The 26,594-nt window shown below is 42.6% G+C and overlaps 1 protein-coding gene across 4 annotated transcripts in view; it reads left to right on the forward strand.

Annotated features, from left to right (window-relative positions):
• Positions 1 to 26,594, forward strand: part of MEI1 (meiotic double-stranded break formation protein 1) — a 90,329-nt gene that overhangs the window by 9,410 nt on the left and 54,325 nt on the right. For all 4 annotated transcript variants that reach the window (XM_045062443.1, XM_045062445.1, XM_011284253.4 and 1 more), the window contains 11 exons: positions 1,535 to 1,963; positions 4,728 to 4,851; positions 5,585 to 5,635; positions 7,491 to 7,564; positions 9,373 to 9,478; positions 10,017 to 10,220; positions 12,258 to 12,388; positions 18,697 to 18,811; positions 19,618 to 19,734; positions 21,147 to 21,246; positions 21,356 to 21,490. In XM_045062443.1, coding sequence (XP_044918378.1) covers positions 1,793 to 1,963; positions 4,728 to 4,851; positions 5,585 to 5,635; positions 7,491 to 7,564; positions 9,373 to 9,478; positions 10,017 to 10,220; positions 12,258 to 12,388; positions 18,697 to 18,811; positions 19,618 to 19,734; positions 21,147 to 21,246; positions 21,356 to 21,490 — 1,328 coding nt within the window. In that variant the 5' untranslated portion in view covers positions 1,535 to 1,792. Of the gene's footprint in view, positions 1 to 1,534; positions 1,964 to 4,727; positions 4,852 to 5,584; positions 5,636 to 7,490; positions 7,565 to 9,372; positions 9,479 to 10,016; positions 10,221 to 12,257; positions 12,389 to 18,696; positions 18,812 to 19,617; positions 19,735 to 21,146; positions 21,247 to 21,355; positions 21,491 to 26,594 lie in introns of those variants that run through there.

Genomic DNA, 26,594 nt, shown 5'->3' on the forward strand with positions numbered 1-26,594 from the left:
GGGTAAGTTGTTATGCAGCAATAGATAATTAATACGTATATACTCTGTTGTAATAATTTGCTCATCCGTCTCCCTGACTGAACTTGAGGACAAGAAGGTCTTTGCTCACTTTTGAATCCTCTAGCTTCTAGCATGGATTCTGGCTCAAAACTTTGCCAAAAACAATACATTATTTTGTCAACATTTAAAAAATATACAGGATTATATTTAATGACATGGACGATGAGTAACATTTTTCTCTGGGAGAAGCAGTTTACAAACTTTTGCATGTTACTGTTGTAAATATGTATAGACTAAAATATACCAAAGTATTATCTTTCCTTTGTCTTCACTGAATGTGTATTACTGCTATAATTTAAGATGTGTCGAATAAGTGGTTTTTGCTTATTTATTTTACCTACTCGTATATATAATTCGGCATCTTTTGTACACAGTATTTTAATGAGAACTTTTCCATGTTAACACATACTTTTCTCAAACATTACTTTGCAATACTACATCGAATAATAAGCCACTATTTTCTAAACTATTTTGACATGGAAGTAATTTTTTGTACTCAGTCACACTGCTTCCGAATGTAGAGAACACCTCCTGAACTTACCTCCTTCACCATTAGCCAGTTGCTGGACACTCTGGTGCTAAATAAATCCTTGTAGATTGATAAATTATTATTGTTAGTAAATATAACGATAAACAATTTCTTCTGCAGTATTTTTTGCACGCTCACAAAGTCTCAAGGGCTGTGCAGATGTCCGTGGGAGGATATATTTTTTAAATGTTTATTTATTTTTGAGAGAGAGAGAGAGACAGAGACAGAGCACGAGCGGGGGAGGAGCAGAGAGAGAGAGAGGAAGACACAGAATCTGAAGCAGGCTCCAGGCTCCGAGCTGTCAGCACAGAGCCAGATGCGGGGCTGGAACCCACAAACCACGAGATCACGACCTGAGACCAAGTCAGATGCTTAACCGACTGAGCTACCCAGGCGCTCCTGTGAGAGGATAGCTTAGAGGAACCATCTTAGGCTCTTCGAGAGAAAAGGGTCACATAAATTTAAAATAATACTACAGCTTTTAGACCCCTGAGATCATTTAATTTTTTAAAAAATAGATTTTATTTTTAAGTAATCTCTACACCCAAGGTGGGCCTCGAACTCACAACCCTTATATCAAGAGTCGCATGCTCCACCGACTGAGCCAGTCAAGGGCCCCTATTTAATTTTTTTTTAAGTTCATTTATTTTTGAGAGAAAGCGAGAGAGCGAGCGAGCACGAGCAGGGGTGGGGCAGAGAAGGAGGGAGACACAGGATCCCAAGCAGGCTCCAGGCTCTGAGTTGTCAGCACAGAGACCGAAGCAGGGCTCGAACTCACCAGCCGCGAGATCATGACCTGAACCAAAGTCTATCATTTAACCGAGTGAGCCACCCCCAGGCGTTTCCCCCCTCCCCTATTTCATTTTTTACTAGTAGGAAGAGATGATTTCCTTTCCTTCCTCAAGGCTAATGACAGCTTCTTTATAAATGCTTTTCAATCCACAGAGTGGTCAAGACGAATTCCTACGGGCTCAAAGAGCAAGTCGCTTTGGTCTCTGTCAGATACCGACTGTCCTCGTGTCCCCCACATGCCCTCAGCGCCCGTCCCTCGACGGAGATCGCGCCTTGGCGTCGCCCTGGCCTTGCGCAGCTGCGTTAGCCCCCACTTCGCCCTCTGGCGTCCGGGGCGGGGTCTCTTTCAAGTGCGCTTGCGCACAAGCTGCGCGGGACCCCGTGCTGCTGCGGTGAAGTCCCAGCCGAGAGATGGCTGCGAGGGAGGCGGCGGCGGGCCCGCGGGGGCCCGGGAGGGACGAGGAGACGGCGCTGCTCTACGAGAGGGCCCATTCCCGGCATGACCCGTGCTGGCTGCTGCCCGTGCCCCCGCGGCTCTGTCTGGCGTGCGTGCTGGAGCTGCTGCCGGAGCCCTGCGTATCGGTGCGAACTGGGCCCCCGGCATTTCCCTCACCAAGCTGGGCCGCCCCTCGCCAGGCCAACTCCCTTGAACCTGACGCACCTTCCCCGGAACTAAACCGGGCCCACCCGCTTCGTTAAACCTACCCCCTAACCAGGCCTGCGCCTCGCCAGGCCAGGGCGGCCCTCTTTGCTATACTACCTCAGCCTCAGTTTACCCCGCCGGCTGCCCTGCTCCGAGCGGACTATCCCCTTTCCAAACCAGCCCCTGCGCCTGGCCATGCGCCTCAGCTGGGCCTATCCCTGTCCCCACTGAGCCCCCTCCCCTCCAGGACTCGCTGGCACGCAGGCCCACCTCCCCTTCCCGTCTCAGCAGCTGCCCTGCCGCTTGTTGCCCCCGCCATTCCTCCAGGATCTTAGCCTTGGCTCGGCCCACGGGCCAGGTACACCCGTAGTAGGGGCCCCTCATTCCCTTGGGATTTCTTAGGGCGTCAGTGTGGAGGAGGGGACTGCCTAGGTCTCTGTGATGGCAGCGAGACGGGAAGAAGTTACAGCCAGGCAGGGTGGGGTGAAGGGGAACCTTTCTAATAGCAGAGCTGGCTGAAAAATGGGCTGCCAGTTCCCTCAATGCCTACGCACCTTTCTAGTGAGTTTTTGGTCCATGGAGCCATCCAAGAAAAGTTTGGGAGATCACTTTTATCTCATATTCATGGGAGGGGAATTCATGCCTTGGGAGGAGGGGCTGGATCAATGGTTCTCAAAATTTTAAATCTCAGAATGCCTTTATACTTTAAAAAAGTGTTGAGGACCCCAAAAAGCTTTTATATGGGTTATATCCACTGATATTTACTGTGTTAAAAAAAGAAACCAATTTTTTTTTTTAATTTTTTTTTCCAACATTTATTTATTTTTGGGACAGAGAGAGACAGAGCATGAACGGGGGAGGGGCAGAGAGAGAGGGAGACACGGAATCGGAAACAGGCTCCAGGCTCTGAGCCATCAGCCCAGAGCCCGACGCAGGGCTCGAACTCCCGGACCGCGAGATCGTGACCTGGCTGAAGTCGGACGCTTAACCGACTGCGCCACCCAGGCGCCCCAAGAAACCAATTCTTAAATATTAATTAAAAAATGGTAGTAAATCATTACGTATTAGCATAATTGGTTTTATTGCTGTAAAATATACATGATATAAAGCCTACCATTTTAAGCATGCAGTTGTGGCATAAGTAATTTAAATAAAAATGATGATATTTTTTAAAAGAAAAAAGATAATGAAAGGAATAGCTTTGTTTTACATTTTTATTTACATCTATTAAACAAGTCTCTTTAATGTCTAGGTTAATAGAAGTCAGCTGGATTCTCAAGTATTTTAGCATTTAATCGGTTGTATATTACCTGTCATGTAATCTTTGAAAAACTCCACTGTATACTTGTGAGAGTAAGAGTGAAAGAGACACATTGCATTTTAGTATCAAAATAATTTTGATCTTTGAACCCTTTCAAAGTTTTGGGTACCCTCAGGGGTTCCCAGGCTACACTCTGAGAACCTCTGGGCTAGCTGATAACATTTGAGCTATCATTGAGGCCAGAAGTTCTGAGGCTGCCATTCTTGGACAGTGAGTCAGAGATACAGAGATAAATACGACAGTAGGGGAGAAAATGAGAATGCTAAAAACTGGGAATTTAGTAGACAGACATATTTGTGGTCAAGTGCTGTTGGGATAAGGAGGGAAATTGGGAAAAGGTTTTGAGAAGAGGATGCATTTGAATTAGGCTTGAGAAGATGGGTGAGCTTTGGACCAGAGGAGAAGTTGGGGGGAGGGTGCTTATACCAGCAGGGCTTATCCCATTAGCAAGGATGAGTTTGGGGAGGTAATCAGAGTGTTTGAAAGGAAATTGAGGGAGGTGAGATTGAAAAGCCAGGTTAAGATAAGTTCCAAGAGTTTGAATCCAGGCTGAAGAGCTTGGATTTAATCCGACAGGTGAAAGAAAGTCATTGAGATTTTTTGAGTAACTCATTTAGATTACTAGCTTAATGTATTATGTAGGAGGAATTGAAGGAAAACATGAGATTTGCAATAACAGGTTAGAGACAATAAGAGATGCAACTTCACTTTTTATTGAATGCACTTTTTTTTTAGCTTCATCTCTCATCAATTGAAAAAGTGTAATATAGTCAGTTGTACCCAAGTTCCTGCTCTATCCTCGGTGTATGCTCCCCTTTTTAACCTAACTTTTGCTACTGTCTTGAGCACTTTGCACAGCTACTACCCAGTTCCCTGTACAGGGAGATGAATTGAGTGTGAAGATTTATGTTCGAGTTGAATGGAAGGATGCATTTCTCTACCAGCCTCTTTGAGGCTCATGAAGGGTCTCCAGCATCACTCTCCTGAACTGTTAAGTAGAAAGGACGCTGACCTTAGACAAGACCTGTTTGGAGATAGATTTGAGTCCTTGGGAATGTCTTTGGGCCTCAATTTTCTCATCTGTAAAATGGTGACAATAATTTTTACTTGCTTCACTAAGTTGTTAGACAAAAGAGTTATTTGTGAACACTAAAGTGCTCTGTAAATATAGGGTAGTAGGAACCTTAGCTAATGTATAATCCTCTGTATAAACACATAGATTCCTGTGTGTAAATGTTCCTACTTTCAGGGATTATGACCTTACCATAGGTTAGATGAACCTTCCAGTATCATCTTGTAATTGTATTTAGAAATTATAGTTGTTTGGGTTCAGAATGGCTGAGACTTGGTTGCTATTGAATATTTTCTTCATCTGCCCCAAGTTGGTGCGCAAGAAGCATGTGCTCTCCTGTTTCCGAGATGCTCTCTTGAGACATGCCTCCCTGGTCATGCAGCTTGTGGCTCAGGATCAGAGAATCTGTATCCACTTCATAAACATGCTTTTCGGTGAGATTAAAAGGGAAATTTGGTATGCATTTTGCATGTATAGCATGTATATTTACTTTGGGGTCTTGGAGAAATGGTCTTGGAAAGATAATTTAGACTTTTTACGATGTAACAGTTTAACTTATTAGCAAATTATTTTGTCGTAATGATGAAGAAATGGTCCCTTTTCTAAAACACTAGCTTTACTACAGCCAAAAGTTTAGTAAAAGTGTGAATATGAATATGGGAAATGTGTGATCTTTCAGAGTCCACTCTGGTCTTTGAAGAGGATCAGAGCCAGACTAGAGTCTGTTGACCTGGGTGTGACCCTGATTGAAGTACTTTCCCTCTCCTGTGCCTGAGATGAATTAAAAGGTCCCTTCTTTTAATATAGTTATGATGTCCTAAGGAAAGAGCCCTTTTCAGGGAGGAGGGGAGCTAACTCATATTGGATATTTTTTCTCTGCTAGTGGCTTTTCAGGCTTTTAACTGCCAAGTCAGTCCTTTAAGGGAGAAAGGATGATCCCCAAGGCTAAGGGAAGTCCTAGCAAAACAACTGGCAGGACAGGAATTTTACCCGAGGTCCGTTACAGACTCCAAAGCACTCAGTTTTTATGCTGTGCCACACTTGGTGTTGAGGATAGCATTTATCTGGGACATTGCTTAAAGCTACTTTTAGTCTAGAATTTTCAATGTGCCTTTGTGAGTTTCTCTTTTAACTAACCATTCCCTTCTCTCCTCCCTCTCCTCCAAGGGCTGTTATGTAATGTGGAAGATGGAAGTGTAATAGACCTCTGTATTGAAGGTAAGGTGAAACTATGTGTACCTAGCATTTGAAGCTGGGTATATTAGCTGGGTATATTGCAACTCTGGTTATTTGAGACCTTGATGAAATAAATGTTTCATTTTAGAGACAGATCAAGAAAACTCAATTAGTTGTCAGTCATTGATTCTGCGTTTTTTTCTCAGGCACCTCCTCTGTGCCAAGTACTGTATCAGACATTGGGGATACGTAGATGGATAAGACATGGTTCCTGCCCTTTAAGAGTTTACAATCTGGAGGAGGGATTGGATAGTAAATAATGAGAGCTGATAAGTACTGTTACAAAGGCAGCACAAACTGTTTTCATTACTTTCACATTGGTTAGTTGGAAGTTGTCTGCACACAGGTGATTGTTAAGGCTGCGGAAGTGTGTCTGTTTACCTATAAAGCACTGAAGGAGTGGGGCACCTGGCTGGCCCAGAAGAGCATGTGACTCTTGATGTTGGGGTGGTGAGTTTGAGCCCTGTGTTGGGTGTAGAGATTACTAAAATAAATAAACTTTAAAAGGCTCAAGGAGAAAGAACACAAGAGCACTGGGATAGGAGGACTCTTGCAGAAAGAGTAAGAATTGTATCAGTGAGGGTGTAGTCAGGCAACAGAAACCACATAAGTTATTTGAACAGGAAAAAACTGTAATATGAAGAATTATTGACTATTTAACTGAAGGCAAAAGAAAACATCGGGTTTTCACAGACGTAGGAATTTCAGAAAGCAGCTTCCACCCTCAGGGCTGAGGAAACAAAATGAGGTTGGAATTATTAAAACATAAGTTTTCTCTAAGGAGAGGATGCTGCTTGGCTGCTGCTGGGTCCATGACCATCCAACCACACGCCTAGCAGCTGTGACAGATCATAAGTTAGCATGATTTGTGTATACCTCTGACCATCTCTCAGTCTAGAATGTGGAAAAACAAATGTACCACTTGAAGTTCTGACCACTGGCAGGAATGGGGAGATTTCCCGTCACCATTATGCCACTCTTGAGTGGGGCTATAATCCTAAGGCTGTCCATTGCTGGTTGGTGCTAGCATAACTTGTAAACCTTCATCAGACCCCAAGAACTTAACTGAGGTGGTAGGCACTAGATAGAGACTGCAGAGCCAGAGAGGGAAGAAGGACTTGCTCCTTCCTCGCTGTTTCCTCTTTGTTGCCTGCCTTCTTCCTGTTTCTGTGACTGTTATCCCAGAATGCTTCTTTACCTTGGAAGTGCCAGAGTCTTCCTGCAGCAGCAGCAGCAGCAGCAGCTGAGTATAGTTTTGTAGCTTTTTCCAGACGTGCAGAGCCAGTCTCTTTTTCACTGCTCCTCAAACATACCAGCAGAAGCATCACAAACGATTGTATACAAGGATGAATTTGGGGTTGAGAGGTAATAGAGGCAATTAAGGCAATTATTGGCACAGGAACTCACCCATAATTCTATTTTCTAGTATATGAAGGAGCAATTGTGAGGCAGGAATAATGTAGAGATAATATAAAATAATAGTTTTCAACCTTAGCTTCACAATAGACTTACATGGGTAACTTAAAAAACATCCAGATGCTTAGGCTCTTTCTTTAGAGATTATGATTTAATTGATCTAGAGTGGGAGTTGGGCATTAGTATTTTTTTTTTAACTTCCTGGGTGATTCTGATGTGCAGCCAGATTGTGAACTACTGATGTAAAACAACGAAGAAGCCAGAAATCCTTTGATTTGGATATGCACACTTAGTTTAATTGGGGAGATAGAAAAGACTATACTGGTAACACAAGCAAATGACTTTGAGTAGAAGGGCTATGAAAGGTGAGGTGTGGGCCAGAGGTTGTCTTGTGGTTAGTAACACTACTGTGTCTGCTCAGTCCTTATCCAGCTTACAACTCAGCTGAAGTTAGAGCAGACCGTTCGTTGCCTGCTGGATGAGTGCCACAAACAGGTCAGTAAATAGCTGTGGGTTCTTGAGTACCCCTCAGAATCCTCAGATACCAGAGCTGGGCCACGCCTTTCTGGATCGGTGAGGAGATTGAAATAACAGAGAGGGACAGGGACCTGCCTGAGGTCACTGAGTCAGTGGCAGAGCCAGAGCTAGGGCCTGCCTGGGTCTTCTGATCCTGCCCCAATACTGTTTGTATCTTCCCTCCTTCCCCTTTCCCCTCCCTCTGTGTGGTGAAGTCTCATCTTTCTGACATAATCATCCCATGGCTATTCTCTATATCCCCCTAAGTACAGTACAGATTTCCTTGACCAACTTAGCAAGGAAATATATTTACTATGTCTTGGCTTAGTGTTTTTCTTTGGTTTGAATTGTATACAATATTTTATACTGAAGTCATTTATTTTTGTCAGCATCTAAGGCAAGCACTGAGTGGATATATTTAACCTGCCTTCTTCACAGATAGTCACAGATACCATTCAATAAGCAGCTTTTGCATTGTGTTTAAGACTTAGGAATAATATCAGAATCACTTTTTATTTTATTTTTTTGCAAAAGGAAGACAAATGGGAGCACCTGGGTGGCTCAGTTAATCAAGTTACTTGATTAACTTGATTCAGTTAATCAAGAGACTCTTGGGGCGCCTGGGTGGCGCAGTCGGTTAAGCGTCCGACTTCAGCCAGGTCACGTTCTCGCGGTCCGTGAGTTCGAGCCCCGCGTCGGGCTCTGGGCTGATGGCTCAGAGCCTGGAGCCTGTTTCCGATTCTGTGTCTCCCTCTCTCTCTGCCCCTCCCCCGTTCATGCTCTGTCTCTCTCTGTCCCAAAAATAAATAAATGTTGAAAAAAAAATTAAAAAAAAAAAAAAAAAGAGACTCTTGATTTCAGCTCAGGTCATGATCTCAGGTTGAGCCCCCCATCAGGCTCTGTGCTGACAGCGTGGAGCCTGCTTGGGAATCTGTCTCCCTCTCTCTCTGCCCCTCTCCTGCTAGTGCTCTCTGTCTCTGTCTCTGTCTGTCTCTAAATAAATGAATAAACAAACATTAAAAAAAAAAGGAAGACAAATGTTCATCTTAACACCAAGAACATTTAATTATGAATTATACTCAATTGTCATATCATTATAATTACTCTGCATATGATTAATATATCAGATTGAATTTATCATCATATATGTCAATACTTATTAAGATGATTCCACTTAACCCTTTTGAGCACTTTCTATATGCTGGGCACTGTGTTAGGTGGTTTATGTGCAGTATCTCATTGAGTCCTCCTAACAACCCTATGAAATTGATACTATTATTATTTCCTACCAGAGGAGTTAAGAGTCTTACTTAAAGTGCTATAGCTGGTCAGTAGAAATGGTGAAATACATACTGTTGACTCTACTTGAAAGCCATCAAGCATAGGGTCTGATGAATAGAAGGCTCAGTAATGGCCATGGTAATGATAATAATACTAATACTTTTTTTTGTTTGTTTGCACTAAGCCAGAATTCTGTCTTTATGATGTTCCCAACTTTCACTCTCCCAGTTTCTGGCTCTATAGAAGACAAAATATGCTAATGTTAATCCAGTTTAACAGTCATGTACTGAGCTAGGTACTGAGTACTCTGAGAGGAATCTGACTCAGTCCCTTTCCTCAAGGTCTTCCCAGTCCAATAGGGGAAATAGATACTTAAAGAAGCTGATTACTGGTTGTGGTGAGAGACACATACAATACAGGCTTTGTGTAAATAGGGCAAGATAAATTTTGTTGGGAGATCTGTCCTGATCCTAATTCATACAGTGGAGCGTGTTCATTTTCTATAGCTGTGTAACATGCCCTCCATGCGAGGCAGCCTGGCTACCCTGACCCTTCTCGGCAAGTTGGTGGATGCTATCCCTCCCCTGGCAGACAAGCTTGTAATGGAGCACAGTGAGTAACCTCTGGGGAAGAGATGCTACTACCCTTTTACCAGCTTTGATCACACTTTATATCACCATCTGGGTGGTCCACTCACTATACACACCTGGGAAGTTGTTACTTTCCTATTCTAGGCTTTCAGTTTCCCATCTGCAAAATGTACTCTGTGTTGGCCAAGTTGAAAAAATTCTTGACCCTGGTCTTGAGTTATTTCACAAATTAAGTATCTACTTAATTAAGTTATGTTAACACAAATTAAGTATCTACTTATGGACCTTCCTTCGGATGGAAGGAGGAATTAATTCTGGAATACAGAGTGCTTTTTTCTATCAATAAAATGCAAATAAATATCTCATAGAGGATTTACTCCAGGGTTAATCACTTCTCTAAACCTTGGTTTTCTCTTTTGATTAAGGGTCCAGAAATTGTTTGTTATGGAGATTATAAAGGATTACCACTATTACTACCCTACGGGGCACAATAGTTTGGAGTTTCATATAGCAGCTGACATTGTGAGGTTTCCCTGGCCCCTTGGTTGTTTTCTGGACAGGTAATCTGATGGAACATCTGTTGAGGGGTTTAGTATACCCCAATGAGGGGGTGCGAGCTTCTGTCTGTTACCTCTATGGGAAGCTGTACTCTTCACCAGTGGCTGCTGAGATGCTTTCAGGCCATTTCCGGGAGAAGCTGTGTCCTCTCTTCCTTTCCACCCTGGATGGCGCCCAGACAAAGGAGCTACAGATCAACTGTTTGGGTAAGATATAGGACTGGAGAGAAAAGAGAGAATGCTTTTGATGTTTTGCTTGAGGACCTGAGATATTGGCTCTCTAGTGGTAGGGAAGTTTGCCTCTTTGAAAAGCTTTGAAAAGCTCTCTAGTGGTAGGGAAGTTTGAAAAGGGTAGAAGCCATGGGTTTAGGAGAGAAGACGGAAAGGCTGGGGGTGCCTGGGTGACTCAGTCGGTTGAGGGTCCAGCTCTTGATTTTGGCTCAGGTCATAATCTCAGGGTCTCAGTGGGATTGAGCCCTGTATTGGGCTCCGTGCTGAGTATGGAGACTGCTCAAGATTTTCTCTCTCTCTCCCTCTGTCCCTTTACCCCTCACTCGTGTGCACACACGCATTTTCTCTCTTTCTCTCTCTCAAAAAAAAAAATCTTGAAAAAGAAAAGATGCACAGACTATGATAGATGCCTATCTAAGACCCTTGCCTTTGGGGGCACCTGGGTGACTCAGGATGTTAAGCATTCGACTCTTGATTTCAGCTAAGGTCATGATCTCATGGTTCATGGGTACGAGTGCTGAGTCTTCACTGACAACATGGAGCCTGCTTGGGATTCTCTGTCTCCATTTCTCTCTGCCCCTCCCCCACTTGTGCGTACTCTCTCTTTTAAAAAATTAAAAATAAAAAAAGAACCTTGCTTTTGCAAGGAGAAGAAGAAAGTGGGACAACAATTTTTTCTGCCTCTGGTTTTTACTGCCTGTTCTGGTGTATCCTGTTTTTGCTGCCAAGTTAATCTTCACACTGCATAGCTTGCGTTTCCTGTTTCCTATTTGAAAAATCATCTATGGCTCCCTCTGGCCTCCAGGTGATGTGCAGGTTTCCTACTTGTTATTTGAGGCTCCTTAGGAGCCCCTGTGTACCCTTTCAGCCTCTTCTTCTGCTGTTTCCTTATGTAGGTACACAAGACCCTTGAAATGCTTCTGACTAACATTTTTGAAAAAATTTATTTCATTTATTTTGAGAGACAGAGAGACTGAGAGAACAGTCAGGGCAGGGGCAGAGAGAGAGAGGGAGAGAGAGAATACCAAATAGGCTCTGCACTGTCAGCACAGAGCCCAATGTGGGGCTCGAACCTATACACTGTGAAATTATGACCTGAGCTGAAATCAAGATTCGGATGCTTAACCAACCAAGCCACCCAGGTGCCCCTCACATTTTTTTAAAGTAAGCTCCACACCCAGCATGGAGCCCAACATGGGGCTTAAACTCACGACCTGAGATCAAGACCTGAGCTGAGATCAAGAGTTAGATGCCTAACTGACTGAACCACCCAGGTGCCCCAGGAGCTTTCACGTTTTGAACAGAGGTACTATGATTGGTAACTGGGTGAGGGCCTATTCCAAAGCAGGAGCTACAGGGAAAAGCATTGTCTATGGGTGACAACAGTTTCTTTTCACAGTTTGGGCCAAGAGCTCTGTTATAAACAGTCTGGCCATACATAGTGAGTGTTATTTTGGGCCAGGCCCTGTGTCAGGCTCTGGGGTCATAAAGATGATCAAACCCAAGCTCTATTCTGAGGGAGCTCATAGTCTAGTGTGGAAGAAGGATGTGGACAATTAAAGATTAGTGTGATAAGTGTTGTCCCAGAGGTTGCATACAAGAGCATGGGATTCTATTTAATATAATGTTAGAGGTCCTTGCCATAACAATGAGGCAAGAAAAAGAAATAAAAGACATTAAAATTAGGAAGGAAAAAGTAAAATGGTCTCTGCAAATGCTATCATCTTATATATAGAAAACCCTAAAAACTTCACCAAAAACTGTTAAACCTAACAAATGAATTTAGTAAAGTTGCAGGATATAAAATCAGTTGTTTTTCTATACACTAACAGTGAATTATCTGAAAAATAAATTAAAACAATCCCATTTATAATAGCATTAAAAATAACAAAATACTTAGGAATGTCTGTGGTGACATGATGAAATTTCTAGAGGATGTCTGAGGGGCTACGTTAGGCATACTCTGGTGCCTATACTTCTCTCGCCTCACCTCCCAACCCTTTTGTTTTCTAGGTTGGCTGAGGCAGCTGCTGAAGTACGATCTCTTTGTGTCTGTAATCATGAATGAGTCTTCACTGGCGGAAAGTACGGAGGGTGTTGAGGGGCCACCAGGAAAGACCTCACTGCCTTTGGTGCTCAAAAAGGTGCTTGTCTTGTGATTTCTGGTCTCTAGGTTCAATAACAAGGGAACTGGTATGGCTCCTGGGCCTTGTATCACTCCTATCTAAGATTTCTAAGGTGTTTTCTTACTGGCTCAAACAATATGCTGTTAGAGTACTCAAAGTACAGTTGACCCTTGAACAACATGGGGGCTAGGGGCCCTGATTTCCCCTGCAGTTGAAAATTCACATAGAACTTTTGACTCCCCCCCAAATTTAACTATTAATAGCCTGTTGACCAGAACGCTTACCAATAACATAACCAGTCAATTAACACATATTTTGTATGTTATATGTATCATATTCTGTATTCTTAAAATAAAATAAGCTAGAGAAAGGAAAATGTTATTAAGAAATTCATAAGGAGGTGGCAGACAGCCTCTCCTTTGCTCTCCCTTGTGGTATATTTAATATACTTCTATCTCCTTTGGAAAAAAAATTCCTAAGGAGGAGAAAATATTTGGAGTACTGTACTGTATTTATCGAAAAAAATCTGCATGTAAGTGGACCCGTGCAGTTCAAACCCACGTTGTTCAAGGTTCAACTGTAGGTTTTATTTCAGTTGTGAATATTTATATACACACCTCCCCCTTAACATCTCGGCTGGCTGATAATGGAGAATATATGCAGCAACAGAAAGTAAGCTGTCTCAGGTGTTTTAGTGATAAAACTCAAGCTTCTTAGCTTGGTACCTAGAGTCCTCTTTCTCTGGATCCTCCTTATCCCTTTAGCCTTATTAACCTATCTCTTCCACCCCACAATCCAGTGCTCCAGCCGTATGTAATTTCTCCCTGGCCCTGCATATGCTAGGACATTCTGTCTTTGTGCCTGTGCATCTGCACTTCTCCTTTGCCTTTAAAGCCTTTCCCCTCTCCTTTGTCTGTTGATCCTTCAAGGCCTATAGGGTTCCTTCGTCTTCTTGGCTCCTTTAGGCAGAATGTGCCCTGTGTCATGGCTTCAGTATATTGTGGTTGATCTATCTACTGGGAGCTTCTTTAGGGCAGGACCTGAGTCTGGCTGTATCTCTGCAGTGCTCAGCACAGTGCTTGGCAGAGCTACTTGCCCTCATCTGGTAGTGGGGATATCATTGATTGACTAGACTGTAGGACTCCTTCTGCAGGAAAGAAGAGGGGCCCTGGTCAGAAGTCGAAAATGGACAGTTGGGGATAGAAAAGGCGGGTATTAAAAAGCCAGGGTAAACTGCTCCTCCTTATTTCCCTGGGATGCCTCTAGAAAGGTCCATGCAAGGCCTGTGAACTCTGAAGAGCAAGTTCTGTGTCTCTGAATCAGAAAATCTCAGATTGGGTTCTTTTCTGTGTTCATTTTTTTGCTGCCATCCTGAAGTCCATGGTGACATCTGGTTAGAACATTTGATCCCAGGCTCAGCAGGACACGAGGTCTGTGTCCTCACAGTGCACCAAGGCAGCATAATGGTGGCAGGGACAGAGATTAGACGACACTTCCCTAGGGGGAGAGGTAGGAATCTTGACTTAGGGGCCCTGGCCTCCACTCATATGTGGAGACTGTTCTTCTCTTGGCAACTTTGAATTATCAGTGTGTTATTTTACTACAGCAGCCAGCAAGGTTGGAACTAGGGTGAGCTGAGTGAGATATTTGCCTGAGGTGTAAAATAAGGGGTGCTAAAAACCTCAGCAATCAGGATAGTGTTTTAATGCAGTGTGTGTGTGTGTGTGTGTGTGTGTGTGTGTGTATTTTATTTATTTTTATTTATTTATTTATTATTTTTTTAATTTTTTAATTTTTAATTTTTTAAAAAATTTTTTAAATTTTTTAAAAATTTTAAATTTTTTGGGGCGCCTGGGTGGCGCAGTCGGTTAAGCGCCCGACTTCAGCCAGGTCACGATCTCGCGGTCCGTGAGTTCGAGCCCCGCGTCGGGCTCTGGGCTGATGGCTCAGAGCCTGGAGCCTGTTTCCGATTCTGTCTCCCTCTCTCTCTGCCCCTCCCTCGTTCATGCTCTGTGTCTCTCTGTCCCAAAAATAAATAAAAAACGTTGAAAAAAAAATTAAAAATTTTAAATTTTTTTATGTGTGTGTATTTTATTTTATCTTATTTTATTTTTTTAAATTTTTTTTAACGTTTATTTATTTTTGAGACAGAGAGAGACAGAGCATGAACAGGGGAGGGGCAGAGAGAGAGGGAGACACAGAATCCGAAGCAGGTTCCAGGCTCTGAGCTGTCAGCACAGAGCCCGACGCGGGGCTCGAACTCACGGACTGTGAGATCATGACCTGAGCCGAAGTCGGACGCTTAACCGACCGAGCCACCCAGGCGCCCCTGTGTGTGTGTATTTTAAATCTGAGAGAGTGTGAGCCCATGAGCAGGGGAGAGGGGCAGAAAAAGAGAAAATCTTAAGCAGGCTCTGTGCTCAGTGCAGAGCCCAATGTGTGGCTTAATCCCATGACCCTGGGATCATGACCTGAGCTGAAATCAGGAGTTGGATGCTCAACCGACTGAGCCACCCAGGCTGAATTTTGTATATATTTATATATTAAAAAAAAAAAAATATATATATATATATATATAGGGTTGCCTGGGTGGCTCAGTCGGTTGAGTGTCCGACTTTGGCTCAGGTCATGATCTCTCGGTTTGTGAGTTTGAGCCCCGCATCAGGCTCTGTGCTGACAGCTCGGAGCCTGGAGCTTGCTTCGGATTCTGTGTCTTGTTCTCTCTCTGCCCCTCCTCTGCTCATGCTCTGTCTCTCTCTGTGTCTCAATAATAAATAAACATTAAAAAAATTTTTTTAAATATATATATAATTAAAATTTTTTTAATGTTTATTCGTTTTTGAGAGAAGAGACAGAGACAGAGCATTGAGTGGGAGAGAGGCAGACACAGAGAGAGACACAGAACTCAGTGCAGGCTCCAGGCTCCTTGCTGTCAGCACAGAGTCCAAAGTGGGGCTAGAACTCACGAATGGCGAGATCATGACCTGAGCCAAAGTTGGATGCTTAACCTTGACTGAGCCACCCAGGTGCCCTGTATGTATGTATGTATGTATGTATGTATGTATGTGTATATATATATATATATATATTTGTTTTTAAATGTATATATATATATATATATATATATATTTTTTTTTTTTTTTTTTTTTTTTGAGAGAGAGAGCATGAGCAGAGGAGGGGCAGAGAGAGAGGGAGAGAGAGGATCCGAAGCGGGCTCTGCACTGAGAGCAACAAGCCTGATATGGGGCTCAAACTCACAAACCATGAGATCATGACCTGAGCTGAAGTCGGATACTCAACTGACTGAGCCACCCAGGTGCCCCTGCAATATTTTTTTAAAAATCAAAGTTAATGCAAAAAAAAAAAAAAAAGTTAATGCATAGTGAACAAAATACCAAAATTTTAAATAAAGATAAGATCAACATATATCCTTTTATCTCTGTTCTGGCATATTTGTCAGAGTCTAATGCTATTCCTTCCTGATTTTGGCTGGTAATCAACTTATTCTCCCTTAATTCAGATCCCTAGGAATATATTGTCAATGTTTGTGTCTCTTCTGTTGCAATGTTGATCCATTCATTTAGTCAAATATATACTGAGCACTAATATGAGGTGTTAGTTACTGTGTTAGGCACTGGGAATATCATGGTATGTAAACAGACAAGTTCCTTGCCTTTGCATGGTCTCCTGGGGAAGGCAGGTAATAAACAAGCAATTGAACAAGCAAAGTATTCTAGTTTTGCTATAAAGGAAACAAAGAGGAGATGAGATAGTAGTGAGGAAGGCCAGCTACAGGTTGAGTGGTAGGCAGGGCCTCTCTGAAGGGTTGACACTTGAGCTGATGCTTGAAGATTTAAAGTCAGCCAGTGATCAATTATACCTCACTGAGGCTGAAAATAAGTAAATTAAGTAAGTAAGCTAGTGATATGAAGAGTGGGCAGAAAAGTATGTCAGGCAGAGGGAACAGCAAATAAAGGCTAGAGGAAGAGAGATGCCTGATGTGTTCTAGGAGCAGATGGAGGCCAATGGGATGGATGGTGGGTGGAATGTGATGTGGCCCAAGATGAATTTACACTTGATCTTAGCCAAAAGGCCAAGAAGTGATAGCCTAAGATGAGTCTAGAGATTAAACAGGAAAAATCATGCTAGTCCTGATGGGTCACGGTAAATAATTAGGATCTTTTTAAAGACAGATGTTCATAATTAATTTTGTTTATGATGAAAAATAGGTTTGGAGTGTTTTCTTTCTCAACACAATAAGGAACATGCACTTTAAGCCAAGAATTGTTGTTTTTGCTTAGCAGTTAAATACCATTTTTCTTTTTTTTTACAATTATTTATTTTTTAATGTTTTTTACCTTTGAGAGAGAGGGAGAGCGAGAGAGAGAGAGCATGAATGGGGAAGGGGCAGAGAGAGACACACACACACATAGAATCTGAAGCAGGCTCCAGGCTCTGAGCTGTCAGCTTTGAGATCATGACCTGAGCCGAAGTTGGACGCCTAACTGACTGAACTCCTAATATCATTAGGAACTCCCAGGTGCTCCTAAATATCATTTTTTTTAAGATAAGGTTTTTTTTTTTTTTTTTTTTTACATTTTAACAGCTCTGAAATTGGGAGACATTTTACCATCAGTGCTGTGTTATAGCTTAATAATAGCTCTTTTACTCTTAGTGGTATATAAAATAATGGTTTACCTTACATCAGTAGCATTTTAAGATACATGTCATTTCCTATATAAAATAGAAGATAAAGATTAATGCTGTATAGAAACCCCTTTGCATACTAATAGAAAGGCTGATCATGTGTCCATATTCAAGCCTGACATAACTAAGATGGGTTTAAGCTTGCAGTCCTCAGATGCCTCTCTACCAGATATGAATGTGACTTGGTCGTTTTCCTTTGCAACTCTAAAACCAGGCACACCCTCCTTTGTGGCTCATGATATATGTTCTACTCATCATTTTCCCCTAGAATTCCAGTTTCTCCTACACTTAAAATCTGGGAGCACCTGGCTGGCTTAGTCAGAGGAGCACGTGATCTTGATCTCGGGGTCTTGAGTTTGAGCCCCAGGTGGCGTATAGAGACTACTTAATAAATAAAACTTAAAAGAAATGTGTAGTTGCAATTAACCCTTTCCTTGATTTCTGAAAGTGCTATAGGGCTTCTGATAGCTATGGTGTCCAGTAGGACTTTGGAAATTCATTGAAATGTTTTGAGTAGTGGAATAATCTGATCTAAAATTAGATGGAGGAGGCATCTCTGTTGTAGGAGGATGCCTAAATTTGGATGTGGCTGACATAAGTTTCTGCCTTACCTTTTCCACTTACTAGCTATGTGGCCTGGAGTAAGTGACTTAACCTCCATGAGCTTTTATTCCTTCCTCTGTGTGTTGAGAGTCTCCAAGACCACCCCCACGTTCAATGGTTCACTAGGAGGGCTCACAGGATTCAGTAAATAGTCATACTCATGCCTCTTATTTATTACAGTGAAAGAATACAAAGCAAAATTGGCAAAGAGAAAAGCTGTGTGGGGTGAAATCTGGGGGACAACCAGGCACAAGCTTTTTAGAGTCCTCTCTCCGTGGAGTCAGACAAAGATGCACTTTATTCCTTCAGCAATCAACTGTGGCAACACATGTGATTTGTTGCCTGGCAGAGAAGCTTATTAGAGTCTCAGTGCCCAAGATTTTTATTGGGGGCAGACTGATCATGTAGGCATCCTCTGCTTAGTACAACCAAAGTTGTACAGACTCCCAGGAGGAAAAGCAGGTATTCAGCATAAACTACATTGTTTGTACAAATAGTTTAGTCACAGAGAGTCAATATTAATGGTTCAGGGAGTGGTGGGAGCCCTCCTAAAATCCAACTTCCCAAACCCAGTCAGTGTTCAACCTTATAGACAGGCCTTTCTAAGGATAACAGTCTCAGGCCTGTTATGTTGGTTCCTTTCAGCACACCCTGTAGAGTGAGGCTCATGGTAGAACTTTCCCGTGGTATGTTTCAGGCTTGTTGCAAGCATCAAAACCAGATGAGGGCTGTGAAAGTACTTCTGTTAATGAAGGCCCAAACCCTTCCTGGTGACAGTTTTAGTGTCCTTTGAGTGCCATTGTGTTCTTTTGTTCTGTTTCTCACCTACTGTTCTTCAGGCAGACTCCTTTCCATAATCTAGAATTGCTCTCCCTGAGTACCATCCTTGTGCCTGATGCCATCTAGCGCAGGAGGGATTCAGAGAGGAATTGGGCTCTTGCCCTGTGGCACTCAGCCTGCTACCCTCTACCTGTCAGTGGTGTGACTGCAGCACTTTTTGCTGCCTGTTTCTCCAGCTTCTCCTCTCTAGAGATGAGACCCTGCAGGTGGCCAGTGCCCACTGTATAACTGCGGTGCTGGTCCACTCTCCAGCGAAGCATGCCCCAGCCTTCATCCATGCCGACATCCCAGGTAGGGAGCTCCATCTAATCTCCTCTGAGGGCCCTGGGGTTCTGACTGGAGACCGTTGAGTCACACAGCGGTAGCTGTGCTACTGGGGTTCTTTGATAATACATTCTGGAGGGATGGGCTGGTGGCAGGCTCGGTTGTACAGGACAGACTCTAGGAAGTAGGCCTCATAAAGTGAATCCTCTTGCTACGCACCTCTTAGATGACCTAGAGCAATTTGTTACTGATCTTTGTCATTTATTTGACCATCTAGGAAAAAGCACCTAGTGTGAGGTGGTGGAAAGACCTGTGGACAGGAAGGCAAAGGGAACTAATGTTTCTTGAGGGCTTGTCATGACCAGGAAATATGCCCTGAGGTGCACTGTAAGTGCTGCCACGTTCAGGTTGTCATCTCTGCTGTTTTATGGATAAGGAAATTGAGGATCAGAGAAGGGAAATGACTGGTGTAAATTTATAAGGCTAGTCACTGACAGAGAAGGGATATGAAATCAGGCCTCTCTGGCTTTAAAAACTTTTCTCTGCATCCTGCTATTACCCATCCTGAATTCCAGTCCCACCTCTACCACTAACAGTACCTCTCTCTGGGTCTCAGTTACCTCATCTTTTAAAAAGATGAGGTTAGATCCTAACCCTGAGGTTATTTTCCAGGCTTATCTGTGAATTCATGATCATGTCTCATGGAGAGGGTGTGTAAAGAGATGAAGTAATAAATAGGTGTGAGATGCTGAACGAATCCATGGCCCTAGCTTTAGTTAATGGATTGTGATCACGCAATGGTCATCCATTGTTTTCTCCCCTCTTCCGGCCAGAGTTCCTCTTTGAGCACCTTTCCTCTTCCAGCGAAGTGCTCGTCTGGTTCAGCTATAACTGCTTGATACTTCTGGCGGAAGAGCCCCTCTTCTTTTCCAAGTGCCACACGGTGTATGGTGAGTGATGTGAGTCCTCCATGAGCTCTGGGTAGGGTGGTCAGCACTTTGAAATTGGGTAGTAGTGAAAATGATGGGGGGCTAGCCTATACCTTGGAGGGATGGCTGGGTCTGGTCATCTCTATTAGCCCAAACTCATTACCAGATTCCATATGGAAGCAATGATATCCAGACAGTTCCCCTCACAGATTGACAGAAGTATCTATGTTTGGCGAGAAAAAGGCACTCCTATTAGCTGCCGAATGAGTTCCAATTGTACCTTAAGAACAACTTTACTCAGCCTTGGATTCAGTCTTTTTCTGTCCATCTAGTTAATCCCTCAGTTTTGCTGATTCAGCCTTTCAAGTTTTCTTGAAACTGTCCCTTCCTTTTCCTTCTTGGTGATACCTTCTTTGTCAGGGACTTTTTTTTTTTTTTTTTTAATGTGTATTTATTTTTGAGAGACAGAGAGACAGAGAACAAGTTGGGGAGGGGCAGAGAGAGAGAGGGAGATACAGAATCCGAAGCAGGCTCCAGGCTCTGAGCTGTCAGCACAGAGCCCAACCCGAGACTCAAACCTGTGAAATGTGAAATTATGACCTGAGCGGAAGTTAGACACTTAACCAACTGAGCCACCCAGGCGCCCCTTGTCTGGGACTTTTTAATTTTTTTTTTTCAACGTTTTTATTTATTTTTGGGACAGAGAGAGACAGAGCATGAACGGGGGAGGGGCAGAGAGAGGGAGACACAGAATCGGAAACAGGCTCCAGGCTCCGAGCCATCAGCCCAGAGCCCGACACGGGGCTCGAACTCACGGACCGCGAGATCGTGACCTGGCCGAAGTTGGATGCTCAACCGACTGCGCCACCCAGGCGCCCCTGTCTGGGACTTTTTATATCCTGTCTGGATTTTTAGGCAGGGCGCATTCAGTCATTCATTTTATATTCTGTGTTCCTGTTCTATTCCAGGCACCAGGCTAGGACCTAGAGATTTAGGGATACATATAATGTGGTCCCTGTCCTCTGGAAGGGGAGAGAGATATAAACAAGCTGATTAGGGCTCTGCTAGAGGAAAATACAGGGGATATGGGAGCTCAGTGGAGGCCCACAGCTCTGACTTGACTTTTGAGAAAGAATAGGAGTGTGTCTAGTAGAAAAGGCACAACTTGGTCAGTAGACGTTCACTGAATACCTCGAGTACCAGGGCCTGTGCTATGGCTTGTGCTGGGTTTCAGGGAGACAGAGATGAATCAGATAAGGGCCCGCCCTCAAAGATCTCACAGTCCCCTCCCATCAGTTCAACCTTGTCAGGGCCTCTCCATGAGGGGTCACCAGCAAAAATGTGCTACCCAGAACCTCTTACTTCTCCTGGGCAGGCATTGAAGAAACTACCAACCACTGATCCTTGGCCTCTGCCATGTCATTTTGAAATAGGGATTGAGTCAGTGGTGAGGAGCCTACAGGGAAGCCTGCGGATGAACAACACAGAGCTACATAAGGAGGGCCTGCTGCTTTTTGCTGAGATCCTCACTCGGTGAGCAAAGTGATGTGAAATTGACCTGTAGGAGCCAGACTGGAGAAGGAAAGAAGGTGGAGTCAGTGATAGGCATTCACTTACTCATTGCTCATTTACCATTTCTTAGGCAGCCAGAGGAGATCAAACTGTTCACAAGCTCAACCATGTGTAGAGATGCTGGCCGTGCCCTCCAAGAGGCAGTAAATAGCCCTGTGCTGGAAGTGGCTGCTGAGGCAGTGAAGGCCATTTCTGCCTTTCTGAGGTGAGAGACTCAGGTGGGCTGAACTTTCTACCTCTGCGTGTCCCGCAGGCCAGGTCAAGTCAGGGAAGCTTCTGGGAGGTACTTGTCCTTTGGGTCAGGGAATCAATCAATCAATCTTCCCTTCCTTCCTTCCTTCCTTCCTTCCTTCCTTCCTTCCTTCCTTCCTTCCTTCCTTCCTTCCTTCCTTCCTTCCTTCCTATTTATTTATTTATTTATTTATTTATTTATTTCAATAAAATATATATATATATATATTTTTTTTTTCCAGGAATAGACTTTAGTGATTCATCACTTACATTTAACACCCAGTGCTCTTCCCAACCAATGTCCCCCTTAATGCCCCTGACCCCTTTAGCGCTTCCCCCCACCTAACACCCCACCAGCAACCTTCAGTTTGTTCTCTGTATTTAGGAGTCTGTTATGGTTTTTCTCCCTCTCTGTTTTTATATTATTTTTACTTCCCTTCCTATATATTCATCTATTATGTATCTTAAATCCCACATATGAGTGAAATCATATGATATTTATCTTCTTCTGACTGACTTATTTCACTTAGCATAATACACTCTAGTTCCATCCACGTTGTTGCAAATGGCAAGATTTCATTTTTTTCATTGCTGAGTAATATTCCATTAAATATATATACCACATCTTTTTTATCCATTCATCAGTTGATGGACATTTGGGCTCTTTCCATACTTTGGCTATTGTTGATAGTGCTGCTATAAACATTGGGGTGCATGTGCCCCTTCAAATCAGCATTTTTGTGTCCTTTGAATAATTATCTAGTAGTGCAGTTGCTGGGTTGTAGGATAGTTCTATTTTTAACTTTTTGAGGAACCTCCATACTTTTTTCCAGTGTGGCTGCACCAGTTTGCATTCCCACAAGCAGTGCAAAAGGGTTCCCCTTCCTCCGCATTCTCACCAACATCTGTTGTTGCCTGAGTTGTTAATTTTAACCATTCTGACAGGTATGAGTTGGTATCTCATTGTAGTTTTGATTTGCATTTCCCTAATGATGGATGATGTTGACCATTTTTTCATGTGTCTGTTAGCCTTCTGGATGTCTTCTTTGGAAAAGTATCCATTCATGTCTTTTGCCCATTTCACTAGTTTTTTTTTTTTTTTTTTTTTTGGGTGTTGAGTTTGATAAGTTCTTTATCTTATATGTCATTTGCAAATATCTTCTCCCATTCCATCGGTTGCCTTTTAGTTTTGCTGATTGTTTCCTTTGCTGTGCAGAAGCTTTTTATCTTGATGAGGTCCCAATAGTTCACTTTTGCTTTTGTTTCCCTTGCCTCCGGAGACATGTCAAGTAAGAAGTTGCTGTGGCCGAGGTCAGAGGTTGTTGCCTGTTCTCTCCTCTAGGATTTTGATGGCTTCCTGTCTTATGTTTAGGTCTTTCATACATCTTGAGTTTATTTTGTGTATGGTGTAAGAAAGTGGTTCCAGGTTCATTCTTTTGCACGTTGCTGTCCACTTTCCCAGCACCATTTGCTGAAGAGGCTTTTTTCCTTGGATATTCTTTCCTGCTTTGTCAAAGAGTAGTTGGCCATATGTTTGTGGGCCGATTTCTGGGTTCTCTATTCTGTTCCATTGACTTATGTGTCTGTTTTTGTGCCAGTACCATACTGTCTTGATTACAGCTTTGTAGTATAGCTTGAAGTCCGGGATTGTGATGCCTCCTGCTTTGGTTTTCTTTTTCAAGATTGCTTTGGCTATTCGGGGTCTTTTCTGGTTCCATACAAATTTTAGGATTGTTTTTTCTAGCTCTGTGAAGAATGCTGGTGTTATTTTGATAGGGATTGCATTGAATATGTAGATTGCTTTGGGTAGTGTTGACATTTTAACAATATTTGTTCTTCTAATCCATGAGCATGGAATGTTTTTCCATTTTTTTTGTGTGTCATCTTCAGTTTCTTTAATAAGCTTTCTATAGTTTTTAGTATATATATTTTTCACCTCTTTGGTTAGGTTTATTCCTAGGTATTTTATGGTTTTTGGTGCAAGGGAAATTGTCATGAATTTTTTCTTTCCAGTACGTTATTTACTCTGTTCTCTCTGGAACTGCCATTCCAATGTTGGACATTCTGGATGGGTCCTTTAATTTTCTTTATTTTCTGAAAGCTTTTTTTTTTTTTTTTCATTATGCACTAGTTTCTGGGAAATTTTATTGACTTTATGTTTCTTGAAATTTTTTTTAATGTTTATTTTTGAAAAAGTGAGAGAAAGCGTGAGTGGGGGAGGAGCAGAGAGAGAGATGCACACACAGAATCTGAAGCAGGCTCCAGCCTCTAAGCTGTCAGCCCAGAGCCTGATGCAGGGCTCGAACTCACGAGCTGTGAGATCATGACCTGAGCTGAAGTCAGACACTCAACCGACTGAGCCACCCAGGTGCCCCAATTGACTTTATCTTTCAGCCCTTCATTTGTGTGTTTTATTTCTGCTTTCATATTTAATTTGGAAGAGTTCTTTCCAATTCTCTGCATTTTTTAAATTTTAAAAATGTTTATTTATTTATTTTGAGAGAAAGAGAGCACATGAGTGAGGGAGGGTCAGAGAAAGAGGAAGAGAGAGAGAATCCCAAGCAGACTTCGGGCTGTCAGCACAGAGCCTGATGTGGTGTTTGGACCCACAAACCATGAGGTCATGATCTGAGCTGAAATCAAGATCAGATGCTTAACCAACTGAGCCACCCAGGTACCCCTTAATTTTTTTTAAGTAAGCTCTATGCCCAATGTGGGGTTTGAACTCATGACCCTGAGATCAAGAATCGCATACTCCACTGAGCCAGCCAGACACCCCATCTGCATGTCTTTACATAGCATTTTATTCTATTTATTTCATGGATGTAATTTTTTAAAACTTTTAGTCAAGATTTTTCTCCTACTTTCTTTCTACTAATTGTTATTTTTGCCTAAAATGTTCTTCCCTAAAATCTTTGCATGAGTGGCTTCTTCCCATTATCATTCAGGTCGCATTCAGAGCATCCTTCCCTAACTAATCCATTAGGCTGTTATATAGCACCTATCAAACACTTGATGTTCTTGTTTATTCTTTTGTGTCTCTCCTCATTATAATAATAATCTCCAGAAGATCAGGGACCATGTCAGTTTTTTTTACTACTATAAGCCTCATTTCTGGAAGATAGTATATAAATGAAGGATGTCAAAATAGATGGTAAGACTAAGAGATCTTAGGGTCAGGATGGAAATTATAACTTAGAAAGATGCTGGATATCTTGAAAAAAAAGTAATGGAGGAAACTTGCATAAATTCTGTTTCCCTGTTTTCCCTTCTAAAACTCTAACAAAGTAATATATTCAAATAATAAAAAATAAAATATACAGGTATATAATGGAAAAGAACAGTCTCCTGTCCCCACTTCCTAAAGGAAACTAATTTTAATTCATTTTGGTTTTAATTCTGGTGATTATCTCCCTACATCTAAACAATATGCTTATAATGGTGCTACTTTGTCAATTTAGGACATTATTCATTGAATCGCCAGTAAGAAAGACCAAGATTTAGTTCATGTTATTTTGTCTTCTCTACATTTCCTTGGCATTTTTGCCAACATAATATTTTATGTTTTCAAACCTTTAAATAGTGTACTTAAAACTTGTATTTCTTGTTCCCTCAACTTGAAGAGCTTTCTCTTGACTCCCCACTTGGTTAGCTGAGTATATTAGCGTACAACTTTTCCTTTCTCCTCTCCTCTCTACCTTCTACTTCTCAATGTCACCCAGCTGTGCCTTTAATTTTACATGGTAAAGGTTAATATTTATAGTCTCTTTGTGACTATATTGATGTCTTTGTGATTTGACTCTAGGTTGGTTCTAAAAACGGAAGCAAAAAATAACATTTATATTACAATGACTTCAGTCTGTCTCTTTTCCCCCTTTGTCCTTTCCTGGATTTGAATCTCTAAATATGGGGCATGAATCTCAGTGAGGGTGAGATGAGAAACCAACAGAGTAACAAAGGTACAGAATAAGAGCAGTGTCAATTAGAGGTGTTCATGCAGAACTGGAGGTCTCCCAGGAGGCTAGTTTATAGGGGACTGGTAGCTCCTTTCAGGCAGGAGGTGGATGATGAGAGAGATTTAGATTTGTGGAAGGACCATGTGGGGGGGGGAAGTATAAGGATTACTTAGGGTACAGTAGCTAGTCTAGCTAGCAGGTTGTGTGAAGGGAGTAGTGCGTGAAGAAGCTGGGAAAGCTGAGTAGGTCAGAATTGTGGAGAGTGCTAGGTAGGAGGCGGTTATTAATCCTACGATGATTTTACTTTTCATGTTAGTTTCCTAGAAGGTTTACTGAGGTGTTCCCTCTGAGGGAGAGTGTGGTTCAGTGGGTCTCTGGGAAGCACAACTGGAAGGAGGAATGAGGAGGGAGAATTGCTGAAAAGAATTTAAAGATGGCGGAACTAGGGATTGACAATCAGTGTAGGGTAGAAGCTTAGAGCTCCTAGAAGTGAAGAAAAAAAGGGAAATCAAGCCTTAACTGTATGCAGTGAACTGAGTGCCTGTTAGAAAGCCCAACAGATTACTGTCAGTGTTCAAAAAAGGGCCACGGCTGAAGGTTAACATAGGTTTCTCCTGAGTTACCGTGCTGGTTTGAATAGCACCCCTCTAAAATTCATGCTCACCCATAACCTCTGAATGTGACCTTATTTGGGAATAGGGCCTTTGATTGAATTAAAATGAGGTCACACAGTAGCTCCTAAATCCAAAGACTGGTGCCCTTATAAGGAGAGGGAGATTCGGACATATAGTAACAGTCACACACAGAGGGAAGGTACCCATGTGAAGAAGACATAGAAATGTGACTTCGGCTGTGAGCCAAAGGATGACAAAGATTGCTGGCAACCATCAGCAGCTGAGGGGGCAAGGCAGGATTCTTCCCTGGAGCCCTTAGAGGGAACCGACGCCTTGATTTCGGACTTCTGGTCCCTAGAACTATGAGAGCACAAGTTTCTGTTGTTTTAAGCCATGTAGTTCGTGGCAATTTGTTACAGCATCCCTAGGCAACAAATGCAGCTACCTTATACCCTGTCAAGTAGTCATTCATTCATTTAACATCTTTTTAAAAATTTATCATCAGTTT

The sequence above is a fragment of the Felis catus genome, chromosome B4 (genome assembly GCF_018350175.1).
Source record: "Felis catus isolate Fca126 chromosome B4, F.catus_Fca126_mat1.0, whole genome shotgun sequence".
Taxonomy (NCBI): Eukaryota; Metazoa; Chordata; class Mammalia; order Carnivora; family Felidae; genus Felis; species Felis catus.